The sequence below is a fragment of the Podarcis tiliguerta genome (assembly GCF_965153285.1).
Source record: "Podarcis tiliguerta genome assembly, chromosome: 11".
Classification (NCBI taxonomy): Eukaryota; Metazoa; Chordata; class Lepidosauria; order Squamata; family Lacertidae; genus Podarcis; species Podarcis tiliguerta.
The window spans coordinates 62,701,748-62,714,762 of NC_139544.1; the positions used below are offsets into that span (position 1 = coordinate 62,701,748).

Consider the following 13,015-nt stretch of genomic DNA (forward strand, 5'->3'; position numbering starts at 1 on the left):
TTTGGGATCAGACATTTTATTTACAGCAGTTTTAGAGCCAGCCCTGGCACACGTCTCCCCTTTCAACCTTGTGCACCGAAAACCCTTTTCTTAAAAAAACAACACTTCCAACGCTTACTTTTGACCCTCCCCAAAGGAAGTTAACAGGATGACTATTCAGCATAAAAGGACCAACTCAGAACTACTTGCTCGTGGGTTTTGGTTTCATATTGCAGAAGCAAAAAAGAAGCTGCAGAGTTATTCTATGCAAAGCCACTCCTTTTCTTGGTCTTCCCATAAAACATACCCTCAGAGGTAGGCCAGGGTATACCCAGTTTTGCACGTCAGGATAGAGAGGCACGTAAGGTGAAAACACTTGCCCAAGGCAATAATGGTTCCAGCGGAGAGAGACTACAGACCCTGGTCTGGTCTCCCTCAGAGGCAGGAGCAGGCCCGATAAAGGCACTGGAGGGTTTACAACTACTCTCAGTCTTCTGCTACCCTTCCAGATCTGAGAACTCTAGTATGGATGGCACCTGCTAGGAATCTATAAGTAAAGTGACCATGTGCAGGATGGGCAGGAATAAGCCCACCTCAGCTCAGAACCTGCGATGCCCCTGGTCTGAGCCACAGAAGCTCCTGGCAACCTGCTAAGTGTGATTTGTACGTATCTGTGGGGAGGGCAAAACCCACAGGGCTGGCTATTTGTGGGTGCTTCTTTAACACTAGAATACACCAGAGCATTTTACAGAGAAGGATTCTGTGGCATGTAGCAGCAGAATTGCAGGTAGAAAGCCCCCAGGTCCTCTAAGGGAGAATTATCTGTATACTATGAAACAAACATCAGAAAATCCAGGATATAAAAACACAGAAGTATTTCTCTTTTGCTTTTATAGCCCAAGAAAGAACACAGGCCCTGATGGATGGTTTCAAATGTTTGAACATAATTCCTTCCCATTTGAAAAGCGGCACTTCTGATTTTGAAGCCCAGATTTTCTGACATAATACTTCATAGTAAAAGCAACTGTCCCTTAGGAGACTGGGTGTCAAGATCTCATCAGCTGGCTCCTCCAACTTGCAGCTCACAGTTCCCTCTAACAGTAGGTGAAGAGGGCTGTCACCTGTAGAAATTCTGGCTCTTTCAGTGTGATGTAAGGAAAACCTGGCTGCCAGATCAGGCCAAAGGGAGCCCACCTAGAGCCTTTGCCTATTGTGATGCCCCAGCAAGTGGCATTCAGAGGCATTTACTGCCCCAATCCTGGAGGTAGTGTGTCATAACGAGTAACCACTGAAACTCTTTGTACGACTTCTGTTCTTTTTAAGCAAAAGCCAACAGTGCTAACCTTGAGTAATTTCAAACCAAACAGCTGTGAAATCATGGATGAAGAAGGATGCTGACGAGAGCAACAAATCATGTTTAATGAGCCTGGATCTGCCCCTGCATGGAAATGGTGGGTACTAAACTTCAGAGCAAGTGCTCAGAACTGACAAACTGGGGCTATTTAGGGGACACTTAAGAATACTGACTGATCAGGGATTGCAAGGAAGCAGTCGTGTGGAATTTGAAGCTAAGCCCCAAACACCTGCAAAACGGCAAGAGATGCCAGGAAGAAACCTCTTGGATTGTGCCGAGTTTGGGACAGAAAAATGTACTGGCTTGGCCCTCTCAGGTTCTCAGGACCAGATCCCAGGGTCTCGGGGAAGCTTCAGCTAATGAAGATTTTTAAGGCACCAATTCTGTGTAGAGGGGGAGAAGCAGCAAACGCACCTGGACTGGCAGGCAAGGCTGAAAGTCTCACTAGCATTGCTTTACTGGGCAAGAAAAGCCAGAGAGAATGCATAGAGTTTGAGGGGGCTGGAGAAGGTCAGGCCCCCCACCAGCCCCACCTGTTTGCCTGCAGCAGCCCCAACATAAAGAATGTCAACCACAAGCCTTTGCAACCACCTCATGGAAGTCGTTCCCTGTGCACTGTGTAAGCTTGCCATAAAAACGAATGTATCTTCCATGACACAAGAACACAGAAGCATAGCAGCATTAGGGTCACTCCTGTGGCTCAAATACCCTGCAGCAGCCAAGAAAACTGACAATGGAAACAGACATCAGAGGAAGGTGTTGACATTGGGAGTTGCGTCCTCCGTTTTCCAAGGTACGGTAAGGCAGAGCAAAACAAAGATCAGGGATGTCCTAGCACGGCCAAATCTTGCAGCGTTCAGTGGTACAACTGCTCAGCTGCTTCCAGGCGCCTGTCCATCCACATCCACTATGACGAATTCCCTGGCTGCTGCTACACCATCCATCCATCACAAAGAAGCAGCGTCCAGCAGGCCAAGAGGTTCCCGCTTGAGCAGCCTCACATGCTCAATGCAAAGCTGACTCCTTGCAGGCATTGCAGAAAACTCAAAATGGGACTCTGGACACAACTCCCCTCGTCCCGTGCAGATCCTCTGAAAGCAGCCCCACCAACCTACATCTTTGAAAGGCAACCGATCTCTGTTTTAGCCAAAGCAAGACCCAACAACCTTCTCAAGGGAGACCAAGCAGCAAAGCAGGAATCCAGCCTGCCAAGTCCTTGACAGAACATGGATTCTGAAGCAACAAACAGAAAGTCAGAGCATATTCATTTGATGACGCCTTTGCTAACAAGCCCAAAGGGAGGAAGAGATGCAGCCAAGGATAAAGAGGGCCTCTCTTGCGTCCTCCTCCTGAGCACACAGCAGGTTCAGGCTCATCGTGGCTGGAAATGGCTCTTCCCAGGCCTTTCCCTTCAAGGAAGGGACCTTTGGGCTCGATGCTCCAGAGCAGCCAATGAGGCCCAGAACAAGGGGTCTGTCCCCAAAGGAGAAGCAGCAAGGTGGGCTTCTGGCACCATGCGGAAGTGGTGCGGAGTTACACAGAACACTACTGCAGGCATAAAAGCAGGGGCAGGGAGGCAGGCTCAGTGGGACAGGCACATGCTTCGCATGCAATAGGTGTGGGATCTTCAGGTAGCAGACTCGGGCAGAAGTGATGAGGAAGGATGATCTACCTGAGGCCGTGGAAAGCGTGTCTGTCTGAGCAGACGACACTGCCTGGGATGGACTGAGCAGCTTCCTTGTTGCAAAGCCAGCGCAGGAAACTACCAGAACACGCAGCCAGAGGCTGCCTAGCGGCCATGCCAAATTTCACCTTGTGGAGAACTGGAACTCCATTTTTTTCTTCTTCAAAAGGCCAGATTCAGAAATCTGGAACTCAAAACACAACCAAGTCTCAGCGACGAAATGAGACTTAGGCTTCAGCACCAAAAAGTTGAGGTTCTTCAAAAACGTTGGGCCCCGAAAGAACTTCTGGCCACTGCTGGGGGCCACCCTGGTGCCTGCAACCAAGCAGGAGGGCGTTCTGTTCCCGCTGGAGCCTTGGTTCTTGAAGGAGAAGAAACGCTTCTGCACCAACAGGGCTTTGAGCAAAAACCACAGACCGATCAAGCCTTTCTGAAGGTGCCACCAGCCACCAGTTAGAAACAGCAGCGGCATTTAGTCCTCAAATAGCAGTCCAAGCAAGACCTTCCTCTGGTTGGCAAAGAATCTGTTGGCAGTCAGCTCGGAGGGTGCTTTTTCCTGGTCCAGAATCTGGCCTCTCCAGCTCTGGGCATGGATTTCCCTTTCTGCCATTCCCAAGAAGTGCCCACAGCCTCACCCCCACCCCATGTGCAGCTGCTCCAGACTCACAAAGGAACTCAAGAGAAGCAAGGAAGTCACCCGCAAGAGCGATGCCCACGGATCTGGATCTCAGCCGCACACAGCCGGAAGTGTTCTCTTTGGAAACAAGGGGCAGCTCCTTCTGCATTTCTTCCCCCCACTCAGAGAACAAAAGGGCCACTCCCCAGGGATTCACTGGCGACCCTCAAGCTGTGAGTGGCCAGTGAGATCAGGGCGTCATCTCTTTGGAGCGTGGGAAGGCTCTTTCTGCAAAACAAAAGACCCGGCAACCGCCACCAAGCTGAGCCCACTGAGTTGTGGGCAGCACAAGAATCTCCCCAAGGCTCTCTCTGCGGTTGCGGGGGGGGGGGGGGCACTGCCAGAAGGTCCCTCTTCCTCTCGTGCTACCTGGACTGAGCAAGGATGAGCTGCTTGAACCACAGGCTGACGGCGCAGTCCACCCGCATCACCAGGCCGATGCCCAGCAGGAGGAAGACGCTGCTCACCATGAAGCCCAGAGCTTCAAAGAGGAACCTGGAAGCGGAACAGAAGCCCCGGGTGAGGAAAGTACCGCAAAGGCTCCACAGGAGGCGCTCTGCAGGCGAGAGGCCCCAAATTTAACCCTTGAGGGAAGAGGGGCACACTGGGGGGGGGGGAAGCTAGTGAAGACACTACAGGGGCAACTGGCCTAACTCAGGGGCAAGTCAACTACTCATTTCTGTGCTGGGCGGTAGGGCTAGGCCAGGGGACTGCAACCTTTAAGACAAAAAGAGCCACTTGGACCCGTTTTCGAAGAAAAAAAAACTGGGAGCCGCAAAACTCATCATTATAAAAATAACTTTTTTGTCACTTTTTTATTATTTCTTTGTTTGACCCCTCAGAATTACTCCTCCTCATAGAAATAAACGTTAAATTAACAAGTTACCTTTTTTTGTGTGTGTTCTTCACTCCCCTTCAGAACAGTGACCAGCATACATGTCCCCTTTCAATGCAGTGACCCGTGTACATGCCCCTTACAATGTAGCGGGCGGGCGGGAAGGTGACGTCGGGACGGTGCGTGACTAACACACGCACCACCCCCATGCGACGTCACAGCCAGTAAAGCGCCCGCCACAGTGGAGAGTGTCGGGGCGCACAATGCGCCTCCTCCCCTCGCTAGTATCCGCCCCGGAGCCGTGGCAAAGGTGTAAAAGAGCCACATGCGGCTCCGGAGCCGCAGGTTGCAGACCCCTGGGCTAGGCAATTTATGGTCCAAAACCACTTTGAAGTCCATATCATGATACCGGTTTCATAATTTTTGACCTGGCAATATATTGCGAATCATGATGTGTGCATGTGCTGTGCAAAATCACAATGTGGGAAAAACCCTGAAGCCGGCCAATGCGTCTCTCGATTCCTGCAGCCCCGTTAACTGCCAGGTCAGCGCTTTCTCTTTCTGAATAGTATTGAATGGAAGAATCTTACGTTGTTTCTGTAACTGTCTTTGTTTTGTCTTTTTCCTTTTCTTCTGTTTGTTTCATTTTATATATATATATGTAGAGATGTAAGGTTATTAAATCTGATATTATTTGATTTCTGTAGTGGTTATTAATGCATGTGTCTGTTATCTATGTATTTATTTGTATATTTGAAATAAAAAAATAATACAAAAGACACAGAGAGAGAGAGAGAGCAGCCTACAGCTGACAGAACTCTGACCAGCCATTTTCCATGCAGTCTTGCAACTCTGCCTGGCAGCCCTGGGCTCTGAAACACCCAACCCTTTCCCTGTCAGCACACGGAGGGGACTGAGCTCCAGAGCCACAGGACACCTGCCCAACTTACTTGGGGGCAAACACCTTCCAGACCATAAGGTGCCTTCTGAGGATGATCGCTGCCAAGACACAAGCCAGAATCTATGGGGGAAAGAAAAGGAGTTCAGGCTGCAGGTAAAACTCCTGGTGTTCATTCACTGTATCCTCACATGCACAGCCCACCAGTCCCCATCACCGCCTCTCCCTCCCTCCTCTCTCTGGCTTGCAGAAAAAGGCCTCCCCCGGTGTTTGCTTCCAGGAACGTACCTGAACCCCCAGAACAAGCAGGTACTTGAGCCCCAGCTGCAGAAGCGCTGCTGAAAACTTCTCTGGGGCTTCCCGGAGCCTCATCTCCATCATCTGCTCCTCCCTGTCTGGAGGCTCTGCCTTCGACTTCTTGCCCTTGGAGGCGGTGGGCATTTCACAGACAAACGGCCAAAGCAGAAGCAAAGGGCAGCCGGCTACCTCGAGGAAAGGAGGAGGAAGAGAGAGGGGTCAATGGAGAGAATGCCAGGGACCACCAGCTGATGGAACCCAGAGGGAAAAAGAAAGGGGCGAGAAGATAAATCCCTCTAAATCAGTGCTTCCCAAACTCTTTTGGGGCCCCACTCACTTGGTTCCATCAACGCAGCCCCAGCCCCAGCCCCAGCCCCTGCTACCCTGCCTATAAAAAGCATTATTCAGAATAGCGTTTTGCACAGTCCACTCAGGAAGAAAATAACACAATATAACTCAAAACAGTAACAATTAATTGCAAATTTATTCAGATGCTTTAAGTTATGGATTTGTGTAATGAAAATGTAATGAAATATGGAAAACTCAATAAAAATTACTGTAGATTCCGGCATATAAGGCGACTGGGCCTATTAGACGACCCCCGAAATTGGCAGCTGCAATTTGTGGGTTCGTCTTATAAGCCCAGTCGCTTAATACGCTGGGCAGCTCTGCGCCGGGAGAAAGCCACCCGGTGCAGAGCAGAGCCCGCCGTCCGCTGCTGCTTCCAAAGCAGCAGCTGGGCAGGCTCCGTGCCGGGCAGCTTTCTCCTGGTGTGGAGCTCGCAGCAGCAGCAGCAGCGGGCTGTGCTTCGCCCCGGGAGAAAGCTCTCTCCCGCGCAGAGCCCGCCGCCCATATCCCGCGTATAAGACGACCTCCGACTTTTTAACCTCTTTTCCAGGGTTAAAAAGTCGTCTTATACATGGGAATCTATGGTATGCAAAAAAATAAAAATTGCAAATTTATTCAGAATCCAAGTAAAACTATTCAGTTTAATTAAGTCAATGAAACTGATGTGCTTGATTCAAGGATATCAGCTTTTTGAAGTCAGCTAGCCATTTACACCTCTTTGCCCACTTTGGAAAACACTGTGCTAAGCAATGCCTGGGGGGGATTATGCCCCCTCCCCTTCAGCCAAAAAGGCAATCAGGAACCAGGTCCCACCAGACTCCACTCTCTGACGCCCTCAGGACAATGCAGAGGAAGTTGGAGGCCCTCCCTATTTTGATATATTTAGAAAGAAAAAAACAGACCACTTAATCAGAAAATTCTCCATGTGCTGTATTGAGGACTGCAAAGTCATCAATAAAATGCAGATGAAATCAGCAAACATGCAAAACAAGCAAAATTCTAGGTAGGCTTTCTGAAATAAAGAAGTTTTAAGCAGGTGCCTAAAACCATGTGTGGGTGCTTGCCTCATCGCAGTTCCCATGCCTGGCAAAGCTAGGGAGAAAAGCAAAAGCCAGGCTATGTTAACAGATGCCGGGTGGGGGGCACCCCAGTCTTCTCTTCCCAGGTAAGGCCCTATAAACAGACCCCCCCCCACACACACTCCTATTGCCGATGCCAAGATGCTGGCAATATTCCGGGAGCTGCTGTGGGCCTGTAGATCGGGGAGGGGGGGCGTCTCTCCAGGTGCAGCTGTACCTCAGCTCCCAGCACCCCTGACAAGTGGCCACGCTGAATGCTGGGAACTGGAGTCCAGCAATGCCGGGGAGTCCACAGGCTCCCTGCCCCTGCTGTGGATGCCAAGAGTCTTCATTTGCTACCCAAACCCAACTCTTAGTGCTGAGCAGGCAGCCTCTGCCTAGCTGCCCTCCGCAGTCACCATTCACGCTCTGCCTGTTGCAAGCTCAGAGAAAGAGCCTTGGGGCCTTTCCGGGAGGCAGGGGACTCACCTGCAAAGAGGATGTGGGAGGCGAAGGTGTTGGCCCCGACCAGGAGCGCCGGCAGCAGGTTGGTTTCATGCCCCTGCTGGAAGCCGACAAAGGCTGCGTTCCAGTGGATGGCTGGGAAGACTGGCTGGTGGCCTGTGGCATAGAAGAACTGGGCGGCAGCAAGAGCCCAGGCGATGAGGGCGTACCAGGGCACCACGAAGTGATCTGGGGGTGGGAGGATGAGAACCCTCAGGGCCAGCAAGGAACCCCTGGAGACACAACGCGGCAGAGCTTCCACGGCGGGAATCAGAATTACGTTCAACTAACCCACCCCATCAGTGCAAGGATTTCCACTTGCCTGGCAAGATTCCCCTCTCCCCTGCCAGAGGTTCCCAAGTGTTTTGGGGCCACCACCCTCCCCTCAGATCCCTAAACCCGTCCCCAGTGCCCCCTACCCCATCTTTTAAAAAGGGTTATTCAGAATAGCTGTTTGCATGCCCCACTGAAGAAGATAACAACACAACAAAATTCAAAGCTCTGATAGTAAGTTGCACATTTATGCAAAATCCAATGGAGAGGTGGGGAACATCCCATTGAGCAAGCAGAGATCCCTGGTCTCCCAGATCCTAGTCTGCCACTCTAACCCCTGCACCACACTGCCTGCTTTGCAGTTTCTGTGGCCTCCTCCCGCTCCCCTCTTCCCGGGGACCTCCCCTGCAGATTCCTAGGGCACCATTATGTCTTAACAGTTAACAGCTGGGCCATTTTGAGCTTCTGCCCTTTCTCTGAGAGCAAAGCCCTTCCTGGAAGAGGACGCTGTCCACAGCCCTGACTCAGGAGGAGCGGAGACCCAGGGCCGTGCCCCTACTCACCAGCCTGCGAGGAGGAGGAGAGCGCCACGGCGCAGGCGTGCATCCAGAGCAGCGCGAAGGCCTCGAGGAAGAGCAGCAGGAAGGCCAGGCTGACCCGCTCGCTGTGCAGCGTCATAAAGAGGAAGCCCAGCAGGGCCAGGCAGATGAGGAGCGCGGCCGAGTAGACGCTGCCCAGCCCGTAGGCGGCCACCGTGGCCCTGCCGCCCGACTTGGCCTCGTCCAGGCGGCTCTTCAGGGACTGTTGCATCCGCCGGTAGAGCTGGGGGATGACGTGCTGGAGCTCCGCCTGGGAGCTGGGCGAGACGATGGGGGCCTCGGCCGGCTCCCGGCTGTCGCGCACAAAGACGGTCACGGGGTCCCAGAGGACCAGCAGGAGCCCCACCAGCACCAGGCCGAAGATCCCCTGGGGGAAGGCCACCAGGGCCAGCTGCACCCAGGCGTGCAGCTTGACCAGGGCCTCCTCGGCCCCGGAGGTGATGGCCCAGTAGCCCCCCACGCAGACGGCCAGCAGCGGGAAGCCCCAGCGCACAAAGAGCACCGGGGCGCTGGGGCTGTTGAGGTTGCCGTAGTGGCGCAGCCAGCGGCGCACACCCCAGGCCAGGAGGGCCAGCACGGCCAGGCAGAGGAGGTAGCAGGAGTTCTTGGCCCCCGGGTCCTGCAGGCTGGAGAGCGGGGCCAGCAGCGTCGAGGAGCGGCAGCAGGGGGTCTCCTCGCGGCACTGCCGGAAGAGCGCCGAGAGGCGGGCGCAGGCCAGGACCACGCCCAGCAGCCCCAGCAGCCGCAGGGCCGGGGGGGAGCCGCCCTCCAGCCGCCCCTCCCAGTGCAGGCGCAGCACCAGCAGCAGCACCAGCGAGGCCAGCAGGAAGGGCGCCACCTGCGCCTCGGCCACCACAAAGCTGTCTGAGAGCATGGCGCCGCAGCGAGCCAGCAGGATGCCTCCGGGCAGGCCCAGCCCCGATGCCCGCAGCAGCCTCTGCCTCAGGCTGGTGCCCGCAGAGGGAGAACAAGCGCTGGCCGCGTGGCTCCTCCACGGCCGCTTGGCCCAGCAGTGCCAGAAGAAGCCGCACTGGGAGGCCGCCGCTCCCCAGGAGGAGAGCAGGACAAGGTCCGCAGCGGCCCAGCCGAGGAGGTGAGCCAGGCCGGGCAGGGCCGCCCCCACCACACCCCAGAGGACGGGGTAGAGGAGGAGGCGGCGGTAGGAGAAGCTCAGGCCCGAGGCCACTCTGGAGGCAACGTAGCACAGCACACAGGAAGACGTCAGCAGGGCGCAGCCAGCCAGCATGCGGGCCGGGTGGAACCGGGCCCAGGACTCAGCGCAGACGGCCCTCGCCTCCTGCAGATAGCGCCGGAAGCGGCCCCGGAGGTGCTCCAGGTGAGGCAGAGCAGGAGGCCCCGGCTGGGCGGAGAGCTGCTCATGCTCTTCCACGGCAGCAGAGAAGAGGTCCTGGAGCTGCCGCATCTTCTCTACCGATATGTCCTGGGCTGCCCGTGAGTAGGAGCGCAGGAAGCGGTCAACCTGCAACGCCAAGGGTCTCCATCACTGAGCGCAGGAACACTCAAGGGGGAGGGACTCTAAGGAGCCTTTTGCCTCAAGATCCGGCCGCCGAGCTCCTCTTACCTGCCGGGCGTTGATGCTGTATGCCTCCAGCTGGGCGAGGAGCGAGGAGGCAGCGCCGCCCTCTGCGGCAAACAGCTCAGCCATCACTTCCCCGATGTTGCTGTAGGGCACCGGCACCCCCAGCAGCAGGGCCAGCGTGGGGACCAGGTTCACCTGCGGTACGGTCTCTGGCTCCTGGAGAGAGGGAGGAAGCGAGGGGTCCGGCTGCTGAAGGGCAGGGAGAACAGCACCCTGTGGGGACCCCCAGGACCCCACCCACCCACAGCAGGCAAGCAGGAGCACAGGAAGACGCCTGGTACAGAATCAGACCATTGGGTCCCTCTGGCTCAGTTACGTCTACACTGACTGACAGCAGTGGCTCTCCAGGGTTGCAGGCAGGAGCCTCTCCCATCCTGGCCTGGAGGTGCCATCGGGGATTGATCCTGGGGCTCCTGCATCCAAGAGGGAAGCCATGCCACAGAGGCACAAGCCTTTTGCCTTCTCAAAAGCCTCCCTTCTCCTCACCCCGCCAGCCAGCAAGAAGCTGGCAGGCAGCCATGACCGCACTCTTCAGCTCTAAAAGGTGAGAAGCCTGAAAAAGAGCATCAATCTCCTTTCCCAAGCGCAACTGGCCAAGGGGTTATTTGCACCAGTTGCAACAAGCTCTCCGCCACCTAAGAAGGTAATTTAGAGCCTGCTGGGTCCGGCTGATGGCCCATCTAGTCCAGCCTCCTTTCTCACAGTGGCTGACCAGATGCAAAAGGTGGGAAGGGAAAGATCCCTTTGGAAGTGCAACAGAGAGCGCCTTCCTCCACCTGGCTTACCTGAGGCGGGTGGCTCTGGAACAGCTGGGCTTTGCTGTACACAAAGAGGGCTGCGTTGACCTCCTCTTCGCTGTCCCCTCCGTGGTCTCCGGTCCCCGTCATGCCGTGGTCCCCTGCTACCAGGAGCAGCGTGTCATTCGCCAGGTGGTCAACCAGTGACCTGTCCATCAACAACACAGGACTTCAGCCGCCTCCCTGTGCCAGCGGGTGCCCCCCACAGCAAAGTGGGTGGGCACCAGCCATGTTGTTTAGGCAGGACCTTCAGGGGCGCCTGAGCCCAAATGCAGGTTTGACGGGGGACTTTCTGACTCACAGCCTGAGATGCTCTCCTGCAGCAAACCAACTCTGGGGTTTAACTTCCAGGGTGCAGGTCCTGGGGCTCAAGGCCAGCTGTTTCCCTTCCAGGGGGGGCCAGGGCTCAAATCCTGGTTGGGGCAACACTGGCCAAGTGGCTCCAGTTCAAACTGCCTCCAGGGGGTCCTTCCGAGTCTGAATCAGAGGCTCATCCAAGAGCACTCTCTACAAGGAGCTCAAAAGCTAATGTTTAAAGGGACATTGGCACAGCTGTCGCCAACCTGGTGCCCCCCAAGTGCTCTGAACTACAACTCCCAGCAGAGTCATGCTGGCAGGGCCTGATGCACTCCAAAATGTCTAGTGGGCACCAGGTTGGCAAAGGGCCCCCCCTAACATAATGCAAACGTCCAAAGACCTTTGAGGTTCCCCAGCAGCTGGAGCCCAAAGCAGAGGAAGGAGAATAAAACAAGCAGGAGAGCCCCCACTTCTGCCCCTCCCAGCGCTGGCCAGGACAATCCACATTCGTCTGGAAGGCCCAGCTGCTGCTCATCCTGCTTCAGTCCTTGGCACACAATGGGCTGGTGCTGAGAAGCCAGGGGCACCCACATGACCCGAGAAACCAGCTCACCTGAGCATGTCATTCATCTGCGAGAGCTTCTTGGCCATTTCCGGATGGTCTGGTCCATGCTTATGGCCACAGTGATCCACGCCCAAGAAGTGGACAATCAGCAACTCCCACTCGCCACCATCGACTGCGCCACCACAGAGAGAGGGGGGGGGGAGAAGCATGAAGACTTGCCCCTTCTGCTCTGAGAGGCAGCCAAGGTTTCTTTCTTCTCTGGCGCACTTTACTGAGGGCTGAGAGGAAGAGCAGGAGCAGATTTCTCCCCCTCCCCCTTCAATGCACACCTTCAGATGTGCTCAGGGCCAGGCCTTGAAGACACAGGGAGGAGACAATGAGAGGCAGGCAAAAAGCCAGCAGACTTTTCAGACTTTGCTGCCAGCAGAGGGCAGGGGGTGACAAGGGCTGGCGGAGGATGAGTGGCTTCTCATTGGAAAAACCACACGGAAAGGATGTTATTGTGGGTGAAGAAATTCCATTCATGCAATTTGCAGAGCCGTGCTTAGTGCAAAACAAGTCGTTTCAAAAACAAAATTCGAGGAGGCAGCCTACTTCCCTTTTTAAAGCTGACATAAATTCAAGGCAAGGCAATCCATTTTGAAAACAAGGTTTTCCCACTAAAAACAAAACATTAAATTTTTTTCAATATTCCCCCTTTTGCAAACAAATTTTTTGAAGAACTCTTTAACAATTTAGAATGTCTCTCCCTCAAGGATTCTGGCTGGCACAAGGGGACTCGAGCCACACCAGAGCCTGGAGCCTGCAAGGCCACATCGCCCTTCAAGGTTATGGACAGAGAACATGTAGGGCAGACAGAGGGCAAGCCACTCCCAGCAGGCCTCTCAGCCAGCTGCAAAGGGCCTCTGCCTGCTCCGCCTGTTTCCTCCAGCAGCCTGGCATGAAAGGGGAGCCAAGAACTCCGGCCCGGGACAGCGGCTCACCTGTCTCATACAAATGCTGCAGGATTCCATCATCTACAGTGTGAAGATCCTTCACGTTGAAAGAAGGGAAGAAGTACGAGCGGTGGAAGGCCTGGGGGAAGAGCCCGTCCCAGGTGTCATCCCCCATGAACACCACTCTTTTCCCTGCAAGGGAGGGGGGAATGAGAGAGGGGTGTTTAGAGCACAGCAATGAGCAGGTCACCAGGTTAGGGAGCCGAAACCTAGTCCGCGGAGCCCAGGAGCTCCAGGTTCCGTCTCTCTTGGTTCC

At 54.8% G+C, this 13,015-nt stretch overlaps 1 protein-coding gene across 4 annotated transcripts in view; it reads right to left on the reverse strand.

The window, feature by feature from the left end:
* Nucleotides 1-13,015, reverse strand: part of PIGO (phosphatidylinositol glycan anchor biosynthesis class O) — a 108,503-nt gene continuing 95,488 nt past the window's right edge. For 3 of the 4 annotated variants that reach the window (XM_083402730.1, XM_083402729.1, XM_083402728.1), the window contains exons 3-11: nt 12,748-12,891; nt 11,813-11,936; nt 10,891-11,050; nt 10,088-10,261; nt 8,470-9,985; nt 7,619-7,822; nt 5,715-5,908; nt 5,479-5,549; nt 1-4,188 (exon numbers count right to left, since the gene is read on the reverse strand). In XM_083402730.1, coding sequence (XP_083258856.1) covers nt 4,059-4,188; nt 5,479-5,549; nt 5,715-5,908; nt 7,619-7,822; nt 8,470-9,985; nt 10,088-10,261; nt 10,891-11,050; nt 11,813-11,936; nt 12,748-12,891 — 2,717 coding nt within the window. In that variant the 3' untranslated portion in view covers nt 1-4,058. Of the gene's footprint in view, nt 4,189-5,478; nt 5,550-5,714; nt 5,913-7,618; nt 7,823-8,469; nt 9,986-10,087; nt 10,262-10,890; nt 11,051-11,812; nt 11,937-12,747; nt 12,892-13,015 lie in introns of those variants that run through there. The other variant, XM_083402731.1, reaches the window with a different exon arrangement.